The sequence below is a fragment of the Dendropsophus ebraccatus genome, chromosome 3, assembly GCF_027789765.1.
Source record: "Dendropsophus ebraccatus isolate aDenEbr1 chromosome 3, aDenEbr1.pat, whole genome shotgun sequence".
In the NCBI taxonomy this organism is placed as follows: domain Eukaryota; kingdom Metazoa; phylum Chordata; class Amphibia; order Anura; family Hylidae; genus Dendropsophus; species Dendropsophus ebraccatus.
The window spans coordinates 48,385,613-48,409,459 of NC_091456.1; the positions used below are offsets into that span (position 1 = coordinate 48,385,613).

The window sequence follows — 23,847 nt, forward strand, 5'->3', positions numbered from 1 at the left end:
AAAGCAGCTATCTGAAGGTACAAGCAGTTGGGGGGGGGGGGGGGGAAACAGATTGTGGGTACAGAGTCACTTTAAACAGAATAATTCACAAATCTATATAACTTTCTGGTACAAGTTGATTTAATTTTTTTCCCCACCAGAGTACCCCTTTAAGCTTTTTCCTCACATTGGCGTCTCAGGTATATTGGTATATAGGTACTCTAAGGGCTCCCCTACGACTGCTCTATTTAAATAAAAAATGGTCTCTTTAGCAGCACATTATACATTGAGGGACAATAAAAATAACAAACAGGGCAGAGCTTGGTGGAGACGGGTATAAACTGAAAGAAGGGTTTAATAGGTCGTTTTGATTTGTTTCTCCATTGACTTCCATAGTAAAAAAACTGATCAAAATCATTCTTTTTTTTTTAATGTACAGAAAGCCGTACTTGACCTTTTTTTTATTAAAACATCTGCATCCGTTTTTTATCTATTTTTTGCAAAAACATATGAACAAAAAAAAAAAAAACGGATGAAAAAAAAAAAAAAAAAAAAAAAAAACATAGCGAGAAACCAGCCTTAGCATTACATTAGTGACTGTATCTTCCCACATACTTTTTGAATTTGAAATCAGCATACCTTCTTATAAATTCACAATGTTAACCATTTCCAGCAGCACCAGGTTTCACACATCCAGTGTCGCTGCTCAAGGTAAACTGACTTACATATCTTTTCACTTTTTGATATATTATTTAATTATGTTGTTCTACAACAGAAATTAAAGAATTTTTCCATGACTTCATGAATTCAGTGGCTTAACAATAATAGTCCAAATCAAAAAGTAACAAAAAAAAACCAACACAGCAGTCCAACAGTAAGAGTGTTTGTATAGGTCGGCCAAACACCTTATAACCTGCTGTGTAATACAAAGCCAGTGGTTATTCCTGTTTTTCCGGAGCTTGTACTCTTCTCCCATCTCTTGAAGCTTTCTGACTGGCGGGTGATGTCCGCAGATACTGAAAAAGTACATTCCTCTTGTTGTGAAATCCAGAAACATGAAGGTCTTACGGGCAGTCTACTTTTATATGCCTGGTTAGGGAACGTTTAACTTCTAGAGACGGAAGCCTTCTACTCCGCAAAACTCATCAAACTCTTGCCTCAGGAAGACCACAGGGGCCCATGGCCAATACCTGTCCTCGGTGCAGCGGCCCAAAGGCATTTCTATGTATAAGGTACATTCTCTTCGGCTCTCGGGTGAGAATTGGTCCAGTGAATGACCGCTATCACAGATGGAAATTAAACATGTCATTTGTGACAGAGTCTTCAAGGCTCATGGCATAGGGGGTGTATTTCTCTTCTAGCATTCGTTTCCATACTTTTACTATAAAAAAAGATATAGAAAATAGGGTTAGGTTTGTAACTTTCAATAACTGTTACGCACTGAATAAATAATGGTCCCTATGATCACAGCAAAGCAGGAAGGCGTCCTGACCACTAGGGGGATTAGGTATTAACCTCTTAAATGGGCACAGTCATGAAAATTAACTTTTGACAAGTCATTGGACATACAAATATACAAAGAGAGTCCATGGAGCCTCATTTAAAGGGGTTATCCAGCGCTCCAAACACATGGCTAATTTCTTTCAGAGACAGCACCACTCGTCTTCAGTTTGGGTGCAGGTTTTGTAACTCAGCTCCATTGAAGTGAATAGAGCTTAATTACAAACCACATGGTGGTTTAGCTACGTGATTTCCTGGTGGGATATCTGGCTATGTCCATGTTTTCAGATTCTTAAATGAGGCTCCACAGACTCTTTTAGCATATATGTCATCAGACATCTCAAAAGTTATTGATCAGAGCAGGTCTCACTAATGACACCCGCTCTGATTAAGAGATATAGCCGGGGAAAGGTTGTGGCCAGTGGCTCAAAGTCAAAATTCCCCATAGATTCCTATGCTTAATGTTGACGGGCAATGATGATGTCTGATTGGGGCCCCCAGTTGCCGCATAAGTGTGTAAGGATCGGGCAACCTGATCTCCAGCCCCAATGGGGGTTTGGAAAACTTGATAGGTTGAAAATCTAGCAGGTGGAACGGATCTGGCAGGTGGAAATGATATGACTGTATAGTTTGTTGGATGGGTGTGGTCATGGGTTCATTATCCGTGGTGGACGCTGGCTGGCTCTGTTTCAGTCAGACTAATTGTGGGGGGTCCCTTTTTTTTTATTCCCTTCTCTCTCTTTCTATAGATTGTTGAGGTCAAACTTTGACCTGTATTGGAAGGTTTAGTTCGTTTTTTTGCAGGGATCAGCAAATATTTGTGGATGGAGGGGAAGCAGGACAAAATTTAGAATATTGAAGAACAAAAGTGAGTATATAACATCTGTCCTCTGAAGCATTCTCTGGGACACCAGCCTCAAAAGTTAGCATGGATGTATATTTCTTCACTTTTTTTTTTACTCTTTAAGTTATTCTAGCCAGAGTGTTAAAAGTGACTCTGTACCCACAATCTGCCCCCCCCCCCCCCCAAACCGCTTGTACCTTCAGATAGCTGCTTTTTAGAGATGTGCGAACCTGGAGCATGCTCGAGTCGATCCGAACCCGAACTTTCGGCATTTGATTAGCGGTGGCTGCTGAAGTTGGATAAAGCCCTAAGGCTATGTGGAAAACATGGATATAGTCATTGGCTGTATCCATGTTTTCCAGACAACCTTAGAGCTTTATCCAAGTTCAGCAGCCACCGCTAATCAAATGCCGAACGTTCGGGTTCGGATCGACTCGAACCTGAACCCGGTTCGCTAATCTCTATTGCTTTTAATTCAAGATCTGTCCTGGGGTAAGTTCGGCAGGTAATGCAGTTATTGTCCTAAAAAACAACTTTTAAACTTGCAGCTCTGTGTCAAATGGCCATGGCCTAGATTGTGTATGCATTAGGCTGGCACAACCTCTCTGTCCCTCCTCCCCACCCTCTTCATCATTAGGAATACTCCAGGCAGATTTTCTACTATTCATCAGCTGTGTGAACACTGCACATGGGCTGGATCATTAAGGCACCTGTGCAATGTTCACTGCAGAGGAATAGGAAAAATGATGAAGAGGGTGGGGAGGAAGAACGGAGGGGTGCTGCAAAGTTAGGGCACAGATACTCTAAGCCCTGGCCGTTTGGCACAGGCTGCCAGTTTAAAAGTTGTTTTTTAGGACAATAACTGCATCACCTGCCAAACGGACCCCAGGACAGATCTTGGATTAAAAGCAGCTATTCAAAAGGTACAAGTGGTTTGGGGGGCAGATTGTGGGTACAGAGTCACTTTAAATGTAACCTTCCCGATTCTATACGATTTTAAAAGTATTTTTTTTTTAAAGCAAAAATGTATAAATTAAAAAAAAAAAAAAAAAAGAAAAAGAAAAAAAAAAAAGATGTTACAGTCTTCGCTGCTGGCCGGTGATTGCTCCACACTGCTGCAATCTTTCCTCAGCTATATCTCTTGATCAGAGTGGGTGTCATCAGTGAGACCTGCTGTGATCAATAACTTTTGATATGTAGTTAGTTTAGGGATAGGTAGAGATGAGCGAACTTGCCCGATTTCTGGTTGGTATGAACCAGAAATCTCGGCGTCTGACTCCTGCTGTTTGCTCGCTCCGTGCAGCGGGTGGATACAGCGTAAGGAACGCCTAGAAAACTGGGATACAGCCAATGCCAATGCAAAAGCACGGAGCGAGCAGACAGCGGGAATCAGACGCCGAGATTTTTGGTTCATACGAACCAGAAATCTGGCAATTCGCTCATCTCTAGTGATAGGTAGCTTTTAATTAACCTAGACCACCTAGTTTTTGGTAAAACATACTTCTATAAGACAAATATCATTTATTTATGCCTCACCCATCAAGCAGAACACTTACTGGTTGCTACACTAAAAGGTATATAGGCATATAAGTCTATTACTGTTCAGTTTGAGCCAATCAGGTACATTGATGTATGCATAGGTAACACAATGTGATGCAGCTGCAGTTTCTGTGCAGCCCAACTGTTTGCTATGGGAGCCGCTAAAAATCTAAATACATACCCAGTAACCTAATAACCAGATATGGTAAAAGGACCATGCGCCTGGAAGAAAGGCCCCCCAAAAAAGAACGCTAAACCACTAGCTTGTGAGGGAATACAAAAGCCCTTGATAACATGTATAAATACCAAATGGATAAGAGACCAGAATCTAAGCAACATACTTACAAACAACTTCACATTGTAGCAATGAGTCAGCCTTACATAATGGTGTAATAAACTGCAATGGGGACAAGAGGCAATACTTTTTTTTTTTTAAGGGGGGGGAGAGATCTTTGGGGCTGTATGACAGTATACAGGCTGAACAAGAGGTACATGAAATGTAACTAGAGCTTCAGATTGTCACCTATGTCTTTGCAACATTGAAATGTTTCTACAATGCAAAGCTAAAGGATAGATGATAACTAGTTAATCATTTGTGGTCTGACCTCTGGGATCCCACTTGATCATGAGAATGGAGGGTCCTTGTCCCTTAAGTTAATAAAGCAGCAGCATATATCTTTAGCCTCCACTCTGTATGGGACTTCCAAACATAGCCAAGCACTGTACTTGGCTATTGTCAAAAGTTTCAGAGAGTGTGAATGGAGCAACAACAATTGCACGGCTGCTCCTTTCACCCATTGATAAAGGACCCGTTTTTAGGGAGTATCCCAGTGGTCTGGGCATAACCACACAGCTATCCTATGGAAGAACTTAAGGGGCACTCTGGCGAAAAAGGTCTTCAAATCAACTGGTTTCAGAAAGTTAAATAGATGTGTACATTACTTCTATTTAAAAATCTCAAGTCTTTCAGTATTTATCAGCTGCTGTATGTCCTGTAGGAAGAGAGGTTTTCTTTCAAGTCTGACACAGTGCTCTCTGCTGCCACCCCTGTCCTTAATAGGAACTGTCCAAAGCAGGAGAGGGTTTCTATGGGGATTTGATACTACTTTGGACAGTTCATATCACAGACAGAGGTGGAAGCAGAGAGCACAGTGTTAGGGTACGTGCACACTACGTGCTTGCGAACTCTTGCAGCCAGGGCCGGACTGGCCATAGGGCAACTCTGGCAAATGCCAGAGGGGCTGGCCCCTCCGTGGGCCGGTCCGGCCCCGTCCATGCTGGCTACATCCTTGCCATCTGCCCCCCCCCCTGCATATGCCCCCCCGGGTGGGTCCCCCTCAAGGCAGTTACGGGGCCGGGGGCCGCTGGATGTCTTACATGCTCGGTGAGCTTCCGGCACAGACAGCTTACCACACACTGTCCCGGAAGCTCACTGCTCCAGCCCCGCAGTGCCCGAACTCCTCTCATTTCCTGCTCGGCTGCGGACACATGACAGGAGCCGCAATGACGTCACGCGCCGGCTGCCGAGCAGGAGATGAAAGGAGATTGGACGCCGCGGGGCTGGAGCAGTGAGCTTCCGGGACAGTGTGTGGTAAGCTGGAAGCTGGTCCCTGACGAAGTCGCACTGTGCGACGCAACGCGTTGGGCATTCCTCTCTCTTGTCCACTTGGCATCGGCTGCGGTACAGGTTGTATTCTTTAGTCCCCTCTTTGTAGGGCTGGTATCTGATTGTACTTCAGCCTGTCTGTTCATAGGGGAAGGTGGCAGCTCATTATGCATTTGTGAACCTTATTTTGCACTGTCTGCACTTTGCCTCTATATACAGCTATTTATTATTATTTCTTTCTTCTCCTTTATTGTGGGAGTCGGGCAGCTCATTGGCTGCGTTTTAGTGGACATAGAATTTTAGTGTTACTTATCATGGCATGCACTAAATGTATTTGTTTTTAAATGTTTTTATGTTTGTTCTGTACTCTAAATAAAATTTGATTCTTTTGATATACCGTATTGGGTGTGCTGGTTCAGTACTTTCTCTTTTTCTTTTTGATATTTATAGTTCCATTTTTAGTACTGTAGCACCCCTTTCTCTCTCATTATTGTTTGTGGTGCCCTCCCTTTCTGTTTACTATATGGTAAGCTGGAAGCTCACTGAGCATGTAACATCAGCTGCCATTTCGGAGGGAGACGCTGCTGCTGGATCCAGGAGAAGTGAGTGTATTTTATTATTTTTCCCATGCTGCAATGTGGGGGGGCTACAAAGGGGCTTATTCTATGGGGGAAGGGGGGGCTACATGAGGAGGGCTATACTTTGTGGGGGCTACATGAGGAGGGCTATACTTTGTGGGGGCTATACTATGTGGGGGCTACATGGGAGGGTATACTATGTGGGTCTGCAATTGGGCCTAAACTATGGGGGCTACACAGGGACCTTTTATCCTTTGGTCTATGGGGCTGTGTGAGGTGTCATTTTTTGACCACTTTTTATTACAAGTTTTCTGGATTTGAGTGGGCCTGTGTACTTTGAAATGCCAGGGCCGATTTTCAGTCCCAGTCTGGCCCTGCTTGCAGCTACGCCCACGTCAGACTCCATTCTATGCAAAGGTGGATTCTTCCATCTGTCCAAAGAATGAACCTGTTCATTCTTTGGATGGACGGCGGAATCTGCCCTTGCATAAAATGGAGTCTATGGCACAGTCGGAAATACGCGCGTCCGCCAGAGTCTGCGAGCGGGTTCGAGCTGCGGAATACGCAATGGGTTTTCCATTGTGATCCCGTAGTGTGCACCTTCCTTTAGGTTTGAAAGAATACACCACTTCCTGCAGAAAATACAGCAGCTAAAAAGTACTGGAAGACTTGAGAGTTTTAAAAAGAAGTAAATTACAAATCTGTATAACTTTCTGAAACCAGTTGATTTAAAAGAAGGGAAAAAATTTAAAATTTTGCCAGAGTACCATTTTAAGTTCACATAGGGAAGTGTGATGTGTGATCAGGAAGATGGAGACACTCACTGTAGTTTGGCTCATCTGTCACATCTGTTGCAACTTCCAGATGTTCTTCCTGTTCTTCTTGGACTATTTCCTCATCATTTTCTTCCCCCTCATCCTCTTTCTGTTGCTTTTGTAAAGAGTGAATCATGTCCTTATAGTCTTGTCTAGCCTTCATTGTAAGATCATACAATTTGTGAAAATGATCCTGCAACATATATCAGACACAAAATATTAAAGGGGTTGTCCAGGATTAGAAAAAGCACTGCTACTTTCTTGAAAAAAACAACCCCACCCCATTCAATTCAATGGAACTTGGCTATAAAACCACACTTAAACTGAGGACAAGAGCGAGAGCAGTTATGTGGATAACCCCTTTAATCGGATTATTCCAAATTATTCTTATAGGCGCAAAACATTCCGTTGATGCATTAACCCCTAGTGACAAAGTCAACTTTCTTTTTCAATTCTAAAAGCCATACCTTATATCAATTCATATACAGATTAATTTAAGGGCTTGTTTTTTGTGGGGCTAATTGTGCTTTTTAACAGCATCCTTTATTTCACTATAAATTGTAAATTTGTTTGTGCAATTAAATAGGGGAAAAAAATGCTATACTTAACTTTTGGGGGGCTCCTTTTTATATTTGGTCTGTTTGGTAAAAAGTCCAAGTTATCTTTATTTTTCTAGTCAGTATGATTAAAGCGATACCCAATTTATGTAGTTTTTGTTATGTTTTACTACTATACACTAAAATAAAACCTGCCATATCTTCACGCTTAAAAAGTCTTCATTCTGCATGCAGTGATACCCAGTATGTTAATTTCTTGGAGCTTCCATTTTTATATCTCAAAAACTGGAAAAGGAGTAGATTTAAATTTCATCTATGGGTATTTACGTACTTATTTTCTTAAATTAATAGATTTGCCATGGCAGCCACAGAGGCCTAGAGGTGGTCTCCGGATGACTGATCAGTGACTCCCTGAACCACCAATGCTGCTCTATATTATTATATAGATGCCACCATTGCCCTTCTCTGCGGCATCTAATTAGGCCAATATCAAACAAATCTCCGATTTTAGCCATTAATGGCTGGTGTCAGCTGCAGATAGCATCTGTATGGTGTAGGCTCACCTCCCAAGCCTGCTCTGTACTTCTCCCACTCAACCTATGACTGTAGGATACTATATATGACTGTAGGATACAATATTATATATATATATATATTATATATATATATATATATATATATATATATATATATATATATATATATATATATATATATATAGCGAGAGAGAGAGAGAGAGAGAGAGATATAATTAACTTCACATCTGTCTCCAACACAGATTCCATTTAGTGCACAAAAAGTGACTTAGACAGCCTGTTGCAAAAATTAATGCTTGTTTTTGTCTGGTCAGAATCTGCAACCGAGCCCCCTGAGCACAGCTCTGAGGCACATGTGAGCCTAGCCTAGGAAATAGAACAAGCAAAAAAAAAAAAAAAAAAAAAAACTACGAAAGAGAGAAGTCCTTAGGGTGAAGAGCCAAGTCATTGACCTTACACACAGATGAGATCGATGAATATAATAGAAACTTTTTCTATTTAAAAACACATTTGTTCTTAAGAGATTTTTTTCTTAGATTCCTCAGAGGCACAGTACACTCTGATACATAATATTGCAGTGTGTTCTACAAAAGTCCCCATAATCTTGATTTTGATAAATCCTCACTTTCCAAAACCTCATCAATAGAATTTTATAAGCTCTTATTCTCTTGCGGGACATGTTGAAATCCAATATACATTACATGACATTTCTGTCTCTATCACTTTTACTTCGTCTTTTACCAGCAAACAACAGTTAAAAGCGGCCTCACCTGAGCTCCATCATAGCTGAATATGCCGACCACGCTAACAGGTACAGCTTTGTTCACACAACGACCCAGGGCTTTACGATTGAGAGCAAACACAAAGGGGACATTCTGTTCACAGGCACAGCTAATGATTGTTTGCAGAGTGTCATCCAAACCCCCTGAAGAAAGAGACATACATGAAAAGACATTCTGTATTTCAGCATTGCTCTGAATTGTACCCACCTTGCAACTACAACTGTATTATTCTCCACGCTATATATTCATCCATCGAACTTACAACACTCAGATCGCTAACCATTATTTGAATCTTATAAGATATTCCTCACTCTTGCATAGTACATGCTAAGGCTGTAAACTGTGAGGCAAAGGTAACTTTTTGATTTGGTAAGTGCTGTGAATTGCTCTTTATGGTTATTCATGAGCAAAATAGTTTAAAGGCGAGACAGTTCTTGTCGCTGCCACTCTCTATCGGCCACAGACAACGAGTGGGCAATGAGGAAGAAGCGATCGCTGAGCTGACAGATCAGTGCTTGCTTGCTCCTCAATATTTGGCCGTGTAATAAGGTCCTAACTGTGCCACTCAAGGGATTACCATGGCCCTTTTGGTCTGCGGATGGACTGAATGATAACAAATAAGAAATAGGTTAAACCTTTTGTTACTGCCCAAGGAAATGGGTATTCTCAGACATTTTTCAGTTTTAAATACCTTTAGACTGTATCTTCTCACAGTTAGGAGAAATGATTATACATTTGAGTTTCTTCAGTTTCAAATGTTTCAGCACTTCTCGCAAACCCATCACCAAACGCCTCTTGGTTTTTGCCTTCACTGGGTCTTTAAGGTACAATCGATCCTGGAAGCGTACTAGCTCCTTGAGGAGTTCTGTCACACAGCTATCCACCTCTTTGCTGAGCACCTGACTACAGTACCTGAAAAACACAAAGAAATAGGCATACATGTGTAAGTATGATACCATGAGTTGCATCTAAGGCTGGGTTCACAATAGCATAATATGAATACATTTTTTACGCCAGCAAGTCTTGGTCGGACTATATGGCTGATGAGGGTCAGTAGACCCTCAGAAGGGCTGGGACTTGGGGGCCATAAAACTGATGGAAAAATGCATCTGCATTATGCTAGTATGATCTCAGCCTTAGGGCCCTATTACACGGGACGATAATCGTGCGAAAAATCGTAATATTGTTTTAATTTAAACGATAATCGTTCTGTGTAATTGCAGGCAACGATCGAAAAATCGTTTGTATGTCGTTGATTTAGAGCGGAACCTAAAATTATCGTTAATCGTTCGCTGTAATTCCACATTCGTTCGCTCAAGTTCCTAATCGTTCAGTGTAATTGCACATTGTTCATTGTTTTGCTGGGATCCAAAGGAATAAACAATCATAGTAACGATCGTAACCAACGACCATCGTTCTGTGTAATATGGTGAACGATTTCAGGTTGACAATAAACAAATCTCGTTTGCGATTGTTTATCATTAGTCGTTAATCGCTCTGTGTAATAGGACCCTTAGTGTCCTCCACCCCTGATCTAGAACCACAGGGGTGGACAGAAAGCATGCAGATAAAATGAAAGAGAATTTGAATTTACTTACTCACGAAACCGCCGACTATGAATTTTGGGGAGGTTTGAACTAGGTTGTGGACCAGGAATAGAACCTTCTGTGGCATCAGAAACATCAGAAGATGGTTCATTAAGAGGAGATGTACAAACATCAGCCGACTCTGTTTCCTCTTCTGCTGATAGGAGAAGACACTTATTAGTCTACAAGCTTCTTCTAAATTATTTTATTATATTTTTTTTATTATTTAAACAAAATAAAATCACTGAAGGGGCAGTCTACCATGTGTGCTAGACTTAATCTTGGGGGCCCAAAACTTTTTTCTTTTGTTTCAATTGGCTTTATAGAATAATAATTTTTATTTATACAGCACTTAACAATTCTGTGGGTACATATATCAGACATATATATGTAGCCATCAAGTTAAACATAAGTGAGGGCCCTGCTCGTACTAGCTTACAGACTAAAAGAAGAGGGTTGGAGACGAAAGGCAGAGAGGCAAAGTGCTTCATTGCTACAATGGACCATCTAATGCAGGTAACAAAGCGGTCTACAGCCCTGTACTCTGGCCCAAGAAGACTCCCTCACCTTCCAAATCATAGCAGATCCACTTCAGGCTGGGGCTTGCATCAGGACTGTGGAGGTAATCTCTCCATAGCTGTAACCCTTCTCTCCCTGGAGAGACAGTGCTGCATGTATGTGCCCACATCTGCCCTGCTCCTTCCTTCATACTCCCTGCAGTCTCTGTCCGCCCTGTTTCAACTCCTCTCCATTACTGTACAGTAACTTATAATAGCACATATATTCTGCTGTTTCTAAATGTTTGTTTCATTTGTGTTACATGTTATTTAGAATAAGAAATCATTATTTGGGGCGTGGAACCAATTGTCTGCATTTCAATTATTTCTTATGTTAAAATTTGCTTTGGTTTGAGAGTGATTTGGATTAAAAGCACGGTCCCGGAACGAATTATGCTCGTAATCCAAGGCACCACTGTATTCTAGTGATATGTGATCCCATCCTATAGCAGAATGCACACAGATGATTTTAACACACATTTATTAAATTAAAAAAAAAAAAAATTACCAATATCATTGTGATCTGGAGATGGTGGAGGCTGCTCACTTGGGGACAGACTTTCCCCAACAATAGGATCTGTACTATGAGGAAATATCACTGGCTGGGTTGCTTCTTGGGAAGGCGACGTATTGAGCTGCTTGCGTTGTTCCCGCTCTTTTAAAATAATCTATAAAAAAAAGTATACTTTTTGCACACTAAAAATACTTATGAACGATTTGAAAAAGAACTGCATTTGGTTTAGTCGGCATTTTTTTCTGTGGTTCTTAAAAACCTCATAGTGATAAGTAACATAATAGAGTAGAGTATGGTCATGTGGTAGAGCCGTATACTAAGCCAATAAAGTAACAGTAGCCATCAGTTGCAAAGAAGTTGATCTGATAGAAACAATCAATATGGCCGCACTCTCCGTTACTGTCACTTTTACAATAGCCGACACAACAAAACACAAAAGCAGTCATGGCTCAGGTTTATTCAGCTACTTAAAACAAAAACTGGTGGAAACTACCCACAAAGCAACCAATCACAGCTCAGCCGTCAGCTCTGGTAAAATGAAAGCTGAGTTGTGATTGGTTGCTGTGGGCAGTTCACAACCCGAGCCAACTGTGTTTACAGATTCATAAAAAACGACATACCTTTTTAAGTGAAGTTGGTTTTTTGGCTTTGGGCACCTCTCTTTGCTTTCCTTTCTTGACAAGAGGAGCACTGGAATCAAGCGGGTTGTGAGGTGCCAAACTTTGTTTTGCTTGCATGTTCTTTCCTACATTCGCTTGCTCTCTGGGTTTCACAGGAACACCACTTCCAACTAAAATTAACAAAAAAAAAAAATCATATTCTTAGTAAAGCCCAAGGAAGCCAACCGATACAAAATAGTCGAGTGCACTCTACAGAAACTCTAAAGGAAATGTCACATCAGAAAACCACCTCTCGCTTAAATTAGGTTTCTATCTTAAAGGGGTGGTGTCACGAAAAAGTGTTTCCTCTCAGTACTGTGACCCCGATGTCACCATGCAACAGTGCAGACGCTTTCCCACAATCCCCCTTGCTTACACGTTCGGTGAAAACCAACTGTCATCACTAATGGGACAGATCACATGACCGCAATTGAACTGAGCACATGCAACACAAGAAAGTGTCTAGAGGGCCTCAAGCAAGGGCAACAGGTTGTCAAAGCAGCACATGGGGGGGCTAGTAAGTCTATATATCTCAAATAATACATTCTAAGAAATGCTTGTAAATTTAAAATATGTCTCAATTAACATAATACATCACTATAGACCTAGTTTTCTTTGTCCAAAACAAGAAAAAAAAGGATTTAAAAAGAAATAGACTGCACCTCACAGATTACTCAAAATCAAACACAATGGGTGAGATTTATCAAACATGGTGTAAAGTGAAACTGGCTCAGTTGCCCCTAGCAACCAATCAGATTCCACCTTTCATTCCTCACAGACTCTTTGGAAAATGAAAGGTGGAATCTGATTGGTTGCTAGGGGCAACTGAGACAGTTTCACTTTACATGTTTGATAACTCTCTCCCAATATTTATGTAACATAAATGTTTGATTTTGAGTAATCTGTAAGGTGCAGTCTATTTCTTTTTCAATCCTTTTTTTCTTGTTTTGGATGTCTGTACTTTGGATTGTTAGGGCTTGCACTCACCACTACATGGTTTAACATGGTGCCAGTCCAACTGTAATACTAGTTTTCTTTGTGACACCACCTCTAAGCATAATTTTGATGGGGAACTTTAGACAAATCTAACCCCCTGATGGCTCCCTATTGTGCATAAGGCGCTGAGACAGAAGGTATGTCCCATGCAGTTTCAAAGTAGTCCTCTGTGGCTTAAGCCCCGTTTGGAGCACTACCCCACCCTCAGAGCACCGGTCTACCCCTTCTAATGATTATCAGTGGAGCGCACCGGCCGGGGGTAGTGCAGTGCTCCAAATAGCCTTACGGGACAGAGCACTATATTAAAACAGGAATGGATCAGTGCTGAGGATGAAGGTATTTGACATATCATCCTCAGCGCCTTGTGGGCAATAGGCAGCTATCAGCAGGTTTCTGTGGGGGTAACCCTAGAATACCCTTTTAAAGAAAAATAGTGTTTATGTATAATAACTGAACACTCAGTACTGAAAATATACAATAAGTATTTTGGCTTAAAGGGTAAAAGTTATAAAAACATAGACAGTTTACACTACAGTGATATAGCATGAAAGTAGGGCATTTAAGTAGAAACAGGCAATGGTAATTTCCTCATCTCAAACAATTTATCGAAAAAAGACTAAAAACTGTGGTGGGAAGGCCCCAACCAAAAATGACAGTGTCTCAATAACTTGTCATGTGCTCTTGAGAAACAATTACAGCTTGACAACCATGTCTCATGCTGTTTAAAGTCCCCTATTGTCTGCTAAGGCATGCCATTTCACTCATTTTGAAGGGTGGCCCTCAGGTCATTGAGGTTCTGGGGTACAGAGTTACGAGCCTCTACGGCTCGATGAGCTGGAGGATTGTCATCCATGAAGATGAAATTAGGCTTATCTTGTCACTGTTCCATTGTCAGACTTGTCAAAGTATAGGGCAGTCCTGCATTGACTTGACACACCTGCCTGAAACACTAAGCACCACCTAATAAGCTTCTGGTTAGAGAACAGCAAGTTCTGAACAGCAGGACACGTGCATTCAAAAGTTTCGAGGTCACATTAAGTTGACCAGTAAATGTCAGAGTGCGTTTTAGGTTTGTCCTGAAATTTAACCTGCAGGCCAACTATCCATAACTTTTTGTGAGTAGTATATATACATATCTTTTGTGAAACATGCTGATGTGAATGGAGTATAAGAAGTGGTTGCCACTTACCAGATAAGACTAATGGTTTGGTAATCTGCTTGCTCTTCTCCGTAGTTTGTCTCTGTTCCAATGCAGCCAGCATGCCTCCTAAATCCAGCTGCACCGGTTTCTTGCTTTTTTTGCCACCATTTTTATGTTTTTTATCTGCATCCTAAAAGTATAAACATTCAAAGACACTATATCTGAAATTATGTCAATACTGATAGATCACCTTAGAATGAACAGCACTTTATGTATTCTTTTTTTTATAATCTCTCTAAAAGCATTTACTGCCACCCCTTATAATTCACCTGTTCTGTCCCATCCATATTAACTTCTGACAACATATGACAACACCGTATGAAGGCCCGGAATAGGGCCAAATATACTCTACCCAATCTCCAGAGATATTAAAATGACCAGATAAAGTCACATTTCTTACATAAATAGGAGAAACGGCAACCGGCACTACTTTAAATGAATGGTTAATCCAGTGTAATAATTCCAGGTATGTGATTTTGCAAACAATTTTGTTACACGGTGATGCTCACTCTAGTTATAGTTCATCAATTGTCTCAATGTAGAAAAGAAAGAAAAAACTTTGAGGGCACTCACCGTTAAAACTTAGCTTTATTTTATCTTCTTAAAAATTAGACATAGCACAAGTGCAGGACGAGCATGATGTGGCCTCCAAATTATTGGGGGAGCGTGACAGCTGTTTCGCGTATCGGAACTACGCTTCTACAGACGCTGAAGCTGCTAGTAAGTCAGGGTTTAAATAACCATAGACATACATAACTACGTTAACAATTCACAAAAGTGAAAAAACACATAGGGCTGTATTTGAATGAAAAAACAAATCTTTTACCGTTACATTCCTGTCTTTTATTTGCATTCTTCCTTTAAATAGTAGCTCTTCTCTTTTCATTTTTTGGGCTCTTTTATTTGCTTTTTCCAGAATATTTTAGTTCATTAGCTTGTTCCACATAGTCAGTAACTATGTGTATACTGTTACATTGGACAATTATGTAACATATATGATTTTAACTATATGTGCCACATTATATGCCACATCATGCTCGTCCTGCACTTGTACTATGTCTAATTTTTTGGAAGATAAAATAAAGAAAAGTTTTAACGGTGAGTGCTCTCAAAAAGTTTTTCTTTCTTTTGTACAAGACAAAGACAAATTTCTTACAGAATTAATTTCTGAATTGTGAAATGAAATGGGACAGTGTCACCATAAAATTATTATTGTTTAAATAACGTTTTTATGTTACACATAAAATAAAACATTATTTAAGACTTTTTGGTGACATTTTTTCTAATTTATATTATAAAATAATCCTGGAATTTTACAGTTTGCATTCTCACCACTGATGCTAAAACTAAGCTGAAACTTCCTGTTCTGTCTGTAGTGATAAGAGGAGGCTGCTGTGAAGTGATCTGTACTGCATTGCAGCAACATGTGACACCATATAATAGAGTAGGCAGTAGTAGCTCCCTGTGGAATTACCTCTTCCAAGGTCACAGAGCACACTCAGTAATATTTTACATTCATCTCATGGGGACAGAATCTGTCTATTGTGGTCTATGTCTATGAGTCTTGCTGTAAAGCATGTCACTAAATGTTGTTAAAAACAGCCCAGGCAAGATGGCAGTCCCCCATAGAAATGAACAAAAAATGAAATAAAATTACAGTCAGAAAATAGAAACAGTTTAGAGTAAAATAACTTTTAGTATCTGACTCTAAATCAGTAAAAGAAAGTTTAGGAGACACAAGAGAACTCAAGAGAAAATAAAGACATTTTCAATGGCATGCTTTATTAGAGAGGTATTCTCCCCTAGAAGCACATAAGGTGGTTCATTAACATGGAAGTGTAGGGACTGTGTGTGCTGCTGTAAAGGTTCACTGCACATAGCTTCCATCTGAGCGTGACGTCTAAAGGTAATAAACACCATGGGCCAAACCACAATTAATCTGCAATTACATATTACCAAAAAATGCTAATAATACACCTTACTCCTTACCGCTGACCCTCTAGGTCCCCAGCTGTAGCTATAGTTGCTTTTATTTTCAAACTTAACACCTGCAGAAGAGGAGACCAGATCCGGGAATTCTTCATTGTCCTGTGTGGAAGAAGCATTGCAAATTTTACAAGGTGGTTTCATTTACAGAAAATGAAATCGTAAAAAAGAATGCACTATGGTAACGTTTGGGGAGTTCCTGTATCTACGTAATGCACTATACGGTAAAAGCGACATGATACTATTATTCTATAGGTCAGCCCGAACACAACCATATGCAGGTTACACAGATTCTCTAATGTTATATATATATTTTTTTAATGAAATCCTTTTTTTTTGGCAAGTTTTAATAAAATGGGCCTATTGTGACGCTTATAACGGTTTTATTTTTTCACCTATGGTGCTGTATGGGGTGTCATTTTTTCCGCCATGATCTCTAGTTTTTATTAATACCATATTTGTGAAGATCGGACGTTTTGATCACTTTTTATAATTTTTTTTTTTATATATATAATGTAACATAAAATCGGTAATCCGCGCATTTTTCCCTCTTTTCGTGTACGCCGTTCGCCATGACGCTTGTTATATTTTAATAGATCAGACAATTACGCACGCTATGGTATATTATATGTTTATTTATTTATTTTTATATGTTTCATTTATATAATGGGAAATGGGGGTGATTTCAACTTTTATTGGGGGAGGGGCTTTGGGGTAGTGTGTTGGTGATTTTAACTTTCTTTTTTAACACATTTTAAGTCTCTTTGGGGGACTTGTACATACATAACTTTTATTATTCACACTGATCATTGCTATGCCATAGGCATAGCATTGATCAGTGTTATGGGCGCTCTGCTCATTGAGCCTGCCTGTGCAGGCTCAGTGACCAGAGCGCCGATCGGACCGCACGGAGGAAGGTGAGAGACCTCCGGCGGTCCGTTTTAACGATCGGTAAATGATCGGTAAATGACAGGGGACTCCCCCTGTCACTTACACTTAAACGCCGCGGCGCGATCTCAGTTATTGTCACGCTGCAGCCGGCTGATTGCAGCCAGCCCCCACCTGCTATGAGCTCTGGAGCGCGCTTCATAGCTCAGGACGTACCGGTACGTCCAGGGTCGTCTGGGGACAGACTTCCAGGACGTACCGGTACGTCCTAGGTCGTCTAGGGGTTAACATGACTACATAACATTGTAAATAATAATAAATAAATAATAAATAGTCTTCTAGAGGCATGGGCTCAAAGTTGATGGTCAATATACAAATAATATAAGCAAACAAACCTACTGTATACAGTCATCAGCCATACCTCAAATTTTGGAGGCTCCTGATAGACAATGTTCTCATTTGTAGACTTCACAGTTTCTGGTACTTCACTGTTATTTTTCTTTTTTCGCTTTCTCTTTTTCTTTGCTACAACTTTTTCACTTTCTGGTTCTGTGGCTATGTGTACCGGTGTTGGAGACAGCTGCAAAAGTGAACCAATCAATTTGTTTTAACAAGTTGAAGGGGTATTCCGATCAAAAATACTTTTAATATGTTGCTACCCATGGGGATAACATAACAAAAGCGTCAGCGATTGGCTGAGCGGGCTGTAACTTCCAAGACAAGACCGTCTCAGTGGGACACCAGAGACCGGTAGCTAAATATACTGCTTTAATAAAATTGGGGTAAACATGGTGTAAAGTGAAACTGGCTCAGTTGCCCCTAGCAACCAATCAGATTCCACTTTTCATTCCTCGCAGACTCTTTGGAAAATGAAAGATTAGAAAAAAAATGTATTGTATGGTACAGTGTTAACCAGAAAAATCCATATCGTGGTAAATACTTGTAATCAAGGTATTTTAGGAGTGATACCTTTATTGGCCAACAAAAAACTGTTAGAGCTGTGAGCTTTCGGGATTCACAAGATCCCTACGTCAGACAAGTTCACAAATGAATGGCTTACAGAAACAGCACAACATTTTAGGTATGTTTCAAACAATAAAGGTATCACTCCTAAAATACTTTGATTACAAGTATTTACCACGATACAGAAAATGAAAGATAAAATCCAATTGGTTGCTAGGGGCAACTGAGCCAGTTTCACTTTATACCATGTTTGATAAATCTCTCCCATTGTGTTTAGTCTTTTTTTTAGCTGCCATCCTGTAGGTACCTTTGTCTTGTCTGGGATCCCAGACCTTTATTCCACAGTCAGTGTGTCATATAGGTGGGTCCGTGACATTGTTTGTGCCCGTACTGCTTCCCGGCCACCTCTCTGTTTTCAGGCCACCACGCCTCCTCCAGGATAATTGACATACGGCTCATCCTTGGCTGTGTGGGATGCAAGTGGGCTGTCAATCATTCTGAAGGAGACAGGGGCTGCCTAAGGACAGACCAGTGGTCAGAGTGGGCGAGCGCAGACAATGTCACAGACTCGCCTCCGTGAAACTGTCAGTAACGATTTTTCCAAAAACTCTGGCATCCATTGACAAGACAAAGGTTCATACGGAATGCCCGCAAAGTAGGTAACTAGAAACTGCCAGCAGAGATATACACCTATGTGTGCTAACTAAAAAACAAAAAATGCAGCAGCAACCTACAGGTGCAGGCTTACCGCATATACTCCTCCCAGCGTACACACGATAAACACCTGCTCTGTAGATATTAAAAATTGAGGATCTTAGCAAACTATTTGATCAAACAGAGTGTACCATGTCACCACGTTAAGGCGTCCTCGAGACACAGCCCCTACTCTAGCATTTTCACACTAGCAATGGCCTCTACTGGGCTTTAATAAGCCTACAACTGGGCAGATAGGAGCCAAATGATCTCTTTTATAGCAGCCTTGGGACATGGGCGGAGTGCAGGCCAACAGGAGGTAGCCACACACCCCACACGCAGCGTGCAACCAGCAACCTGCAGTGTGAACAGAGTCATAGATGTGCTGCCAAATTGTGGGGGGTGGGGCTACCTCCTGTTGGCTTGCACTCCACAGTGAAAATGACTTAGGCTTCTGGTCCATAACTTGACACTGAAGCACTACTAAAGAAAACTTTCAGCTGTGTGTGTGAATGTACATAATTATTATATTCTATTAATTAGAATTAGGAATAATTTTGGGAACATATCAGTTGCCTCTTTGTACAGCCATTCATATGCCTGCATGTAACCAATTCATTAAACAGTCGCAGAATGTTTAGTGAATTGGCTGTGAGTACATACTTTCCAAGCCTATAAGAGCAACAAGAGCATGAATGTTCCTATTGACTGTAAATGTGCTCCAAGGTAAAGTCACAGGAAAAAATGTTGTCCTATGGAAATTATCCACAATTAAACCATGTGTAGATGCAGCAGATACCAGGCCTTACCTTATTGTAGCCTTGTAATGTTAGATCCTTGGGGTTGCTTGGTGCACAGAATGAAGTCTTTACTGAGGTAGGTGAAAAGATCACATTTTTTGGAGGTTGCTTTACTTTGCTGGCCCAAGACAGGGTCTGGGAGGGTCTTTCAGAAGACAAGTGGGCCACATCTAGAGAAGACAAAAACACATGAAAGTTTTGGAGATCAGTCAAATTATTAAAAATTTTTTTTAACTGCATGGAAAAACCTTGTACACATAAGCATATGCTCAGCTCTGTAAGGCCCTGAACATAAAGTCAATTGTTAGTGATTTTCATATCTGTATTGGGTTTATGTCTTGCCATTAGTAGTAAGCTGTTGCATTTTTTTGTATGTTTTTATGACATATGAAAAGTTTTTTGAAACAATAGATACACTTGAAGGTCAGTTTCACACATACTGCACAGCAGCGGATTTCATGCTGAGAATTCCGCTGCGATGCTCTGTAATGTTATTTCCTATAAATCTACGTAGGAATCTCCCAGCGGATTTTCATTCTGCTGCAAGAACGTATTCCCTGCCGGGCTAATACACTACCTGTCCGTGCTCCCGCCTGCTTATCCGGCTCCCTGGCGTCTTGCTAAGTCAATCAATGCTCTGTCCGGCCGCAGCCACTGAGCCTGAGAAGCAGGCGGGAGCACAGACTGGTAATGTGTTAGCACAGCAGCGGTGGGTTAAAAGGGTTATCCAGCGCTACAAAAACAAGGCCACTTTTTCCCTCTCTTGTCTCCAGATTGGGTGGGGTTTCATGGCGCATGAGGAAGGAGGAGCCTATCCTCCGAAACGTCCGCCGCGAGGTTGGATGGTTTGGACTGAGAGGAGAACACGCCAGCCAGTGAGCATTTGATTTTGTCCTGTACGAGATAACGATTAAAAAGATATAAGTATAAGTAAAGCCTGCATCTGTGTGAGTATACGTTCTTGCGACTTCTGGGAGCGAGTACTGAAGAGCTGCAATACAAAGGTATTTCTCGTACGTTGCACACATCTTATTATAAAGTATTGCTGAAATATTGCGGATTAAGTGGGATCCGTTGCGATGTGGATGGACTTATATGCTGCCTAGAGAGTGCGGTGTTGGTTATTTATTGTTAGACACTTTCTTTCAGATACAGCACCGCTCTTGTCTCCAGCTTGGGCGGGGTTTTGCTGCTCAGTTCTATTGAGGTGAATGGAGCTTAATTGCAAACCGCACCTGAACTGGAGACGAGTCGTGTTGTCTCTGAAAGAATATGGCCATGTTTTTGTAGCGCTGGATAACCCCTTTAAGTGGGCAATGGCTACATTCTCAATGTGGAGTCATAGGAAATGACAGTACAGAACATAGCAACGAATTAATCTAGTAGTTTCTCATGCAGTACGCATGAAACTGGCCTAAAGCTATGCTGATGTTAGTGTATGGACATAGTATTGCAGCACTCCTGTGGATCAGTGAATCAAGAGGTGATGTATTCCATAAAACTCAACAAATACATGCAATGTTTCTGTTCCATCAACAAATACATGCAATGTTTCTGCTCCATCTTTCTCAAGCAACTAAGGGAGTCTCTATGCTGGAGCAGAAACATCCCATGTTTTATGGAATAAATCACCGCTTGATTCCCGGATCTACAGGAGTGCTGCAATATGTCCATATGCCACTTAGAGGGTGGACGGACTGGACCGAGCCCTCATTCTCCAATGCAAGTACCTACGCATCAGAGGTTTCCTACATGGACTTCAATAACTTATTTGCTTCTGAGAGCCTCAAGATTAGCCCCACTAATGTGAATGGGTGCCCTCTGTATTCCGTATGCAGGTAGCAAGCTGCAGGTGTGGAGGTGGATAACTCCCATTCAGCAGAGATAATGTGCAGTCTACCTCACACTAGGGCTGGGCGATTAATCGAATTAATTCGATTAATCGTCCAGAACGTTGAAATCGATTTGATTTTTTGTGAAAATCGTAAATTCGATTTTCACAAAAAATCATTTCGGGCTGCTGTGCCGGAGAGGAGCTGAGAGGAAGGTGGGTTGCGGTGCGGGCCGGCGGGAGAGAAGCCGTAGAGGGGCGGTGTGGGTGAGCGGGGAGAAGATGCTGGGTGGCCAGGCTGGAGAGGGGCGGTGCGGTGCGGTGCGGGCCGGCGGGAGAGCCGTAGAGGGGCGGTGTGGGTGAGCGGGGAGAAGATGCTGGGTGGCCAGGCTGGAGAGGGGCGGTGCGGTGCGGGCCGGCGGGAGAGCCATAGAGGGGCGGTGTGGGTGAGTGGGGAGAAGACGCTGGGTGGCCAGGCTTTAGAGGGGCGGTGCCGCCGCTCTCCAGCCACTGACAGCGCCGCCGCTGACCTGCCCCCGCCCCCTCCACTGAGCGTCCCGCTCTCCTTCCGGCCAGACATGGAGGTCCCGGGTCTGTGGAGGAGGAGGCCGCAGGGCTTACAGTAGGTGGTGATCGCAGCGCTGCAGGTCCTGGAGCTATGCAGCGGGATGGGGGGGGGGCTCAGTGCAGATCCCCATTCCCGCTGTATAGCTCCGTGACCCGCAGCGCCGCGATCACCACCTACTGTAAGCCCTGCGGCCTCCTCCTCCACAGACCCGGGACCTCCATGTCTGGCCGGGAGGAGAGCATGTGTGCGGAGGTGAGAGGAGGAGGAGATGTATGTGCCCTCCTGCTCCAATCACCCCCAGCTGCACCAGTCACCCCTCAGTGTCCCCCCCCCCAGTCCCCTCAGTGTCCCCCCAATCACCTCAGTGTCCCCCAGTCCCCAAATGCCCTCAGTGTCCCCTCCCAGTCCCCTCAGTGTCCCCCCAGTCCCCAAATCCCCTCAGTGTCCCCCCCAGTCCCGTCAGTGTCACCCCAATCCCCTCAGTGTCCCCCCAGTTCCCCCATCCCCTCAGTGTCCCCCCAGTCCCCTTCAGTGTCCCCCCAGTCCCCCAATCCCCTCAGTGTCCCCCCCCATCCCCTCAGTGTCCCCCCCAATCCCCTCAGTGTCCCCCATCCCCTCAGTGTCCCCCCAGTCCCCCAATCCCCTCAGTGTCCCCCCCAGTCCCCTTCAGTGTCACCCCAGTCGCCTTCAGTGTCCCCCAGTGTCACCCCATTCCCCCTCAGTCTCCCCAGTCACCCCTCATCTATACCTCCACTACTACACCCCTTATCCACTAGACCTCCACTACTACACCCTACGTAGATGGAGGCACAAACATGATTTCCTATACTATATGGGGGCTCTGTTACACTGGAAAGCAATACAGTTGTTGTCTGAAATATCAGACCAGCCCTATTCTGCATGGAGACAAGCTGAAAATTACAATTCAGAGTAAAAAAAACTAAACAATGGGAGCTGAAAATGCCCATGTGACCACAGCCTGAAGGGGCAGACACGAAGCTGCAGTTACTTCCGCGTGGCAGCGCCTCCTGGTGCCAGAAGCTGGTACTACACCAGGTACAGTACACCTGGATACAAACATGAAGACATAATAATATGAAGAGCTCCCATACTGTCAGAGCAGCAGAAAGTCCCACTACATAGACACACAGCCTGAGGAGAACACACAGCCTGAGCACACTGACAGGGACAACGCAACTTGTACCTACCCCGGGGCTGCACGGCTGCCATGTTTACAACATGGGCCGCTAGCGCTATTAGTTCTCGTGCTACAAGCCAAGCACTCGTTCACTTGCACACGTCATCCTCATTCCCGGGAAACGTACAAACCGGAAAAACAAGCATCATGTGGTGCAAAACAGTGACATGCCGTGACGTCAGTGCGGGCTGTAAACTGTGACGGAAGAGAAGCGCACCCTGTTGTCTGCAGACGGGCGGCCATCTTTGTGAAGCCCAGCCATAGACTGTCCTATAGCACTCAGGCTCCGGAAATATGGCAGCTAGTGAGAGCTACAGTGCTGATAAACGTCCACGGCTCCACTTTCCCCTTGTCTTGTAGGGTGTCATATATAGACAGATGATGAGGTTATACAGAGGCTGTGTGTGTCTTGTCAGGACTAAATCGTGGTTTCTGTTTAACCCCTTCCAATCCTGGCCTATTACCACTTTCCTGACCAGTTTTTATTTGTTTTAAGTTTATGTGGATTTAAAGCTATAGTCACACTATTATGTCACACACTGGGCTAAATGACTTAATTAAAAACATATATAAAAAAAGTGATTTTATTTTTTTTAATATTAATAGCACAAAGTGACAATACCAATGAATAAGACACCTGTCCTTTTTTTTGGTAGTCTACATTTTTATAT

General features: G+C 42.4%; 1 protein-coding gene across 2 annotated transcripts; it reads right to left on the bottom strand.

Annotated features, from left to right (window-relative positions):
• Window positions 1–496: 496 nt before the first annotated feature.
• Window positions 497–23,347, bottom strand: SECISBP2 (SECIS binding protein 2). 2 transcript variants are annotated; one of them, XM_069961696.1, is made up of 12 exons: window positions 23,187–23,347; window positions 19,589–19,749; window positions 17,545–17,703; window positions 16,239–16,337; window positions 14,238–14,379; window positions 12,014–12,183; window positions 11,388–11,547; window positions 10,335–10,479; window positions 9,428–9,648; window positions 8,725–8,879; window positions 6,871–7,054; window positions 497–1,360 (listed from the first exon to the last, which is right to left on the bottom strand). In XM_069961696.1, the coding sequence occupies exons 1-12, from the start codon at window positions 23,206–23,208 to the stop codon at window positions 1,263–1,265; spliced, it is 1,716 nt and encodes a 571-aa protein (XP_069817797.1). In that variant the 5' UTR covers window positions 23,209–23,347; the 3' UTR covers window positions 497–1,262. The 2 variants fall into 2 exon arrangements, with proteins under 2 accessions (XP_069817797.1, XP_069817798.1); XM_069961697.1 differs by having other exon boundaries at window positions 498–1,360; window positions 10,335–10,476; window positions 23,187–23,346.
• Window positions 23,348–23,847: the final 500 nt, after the last annotated feature.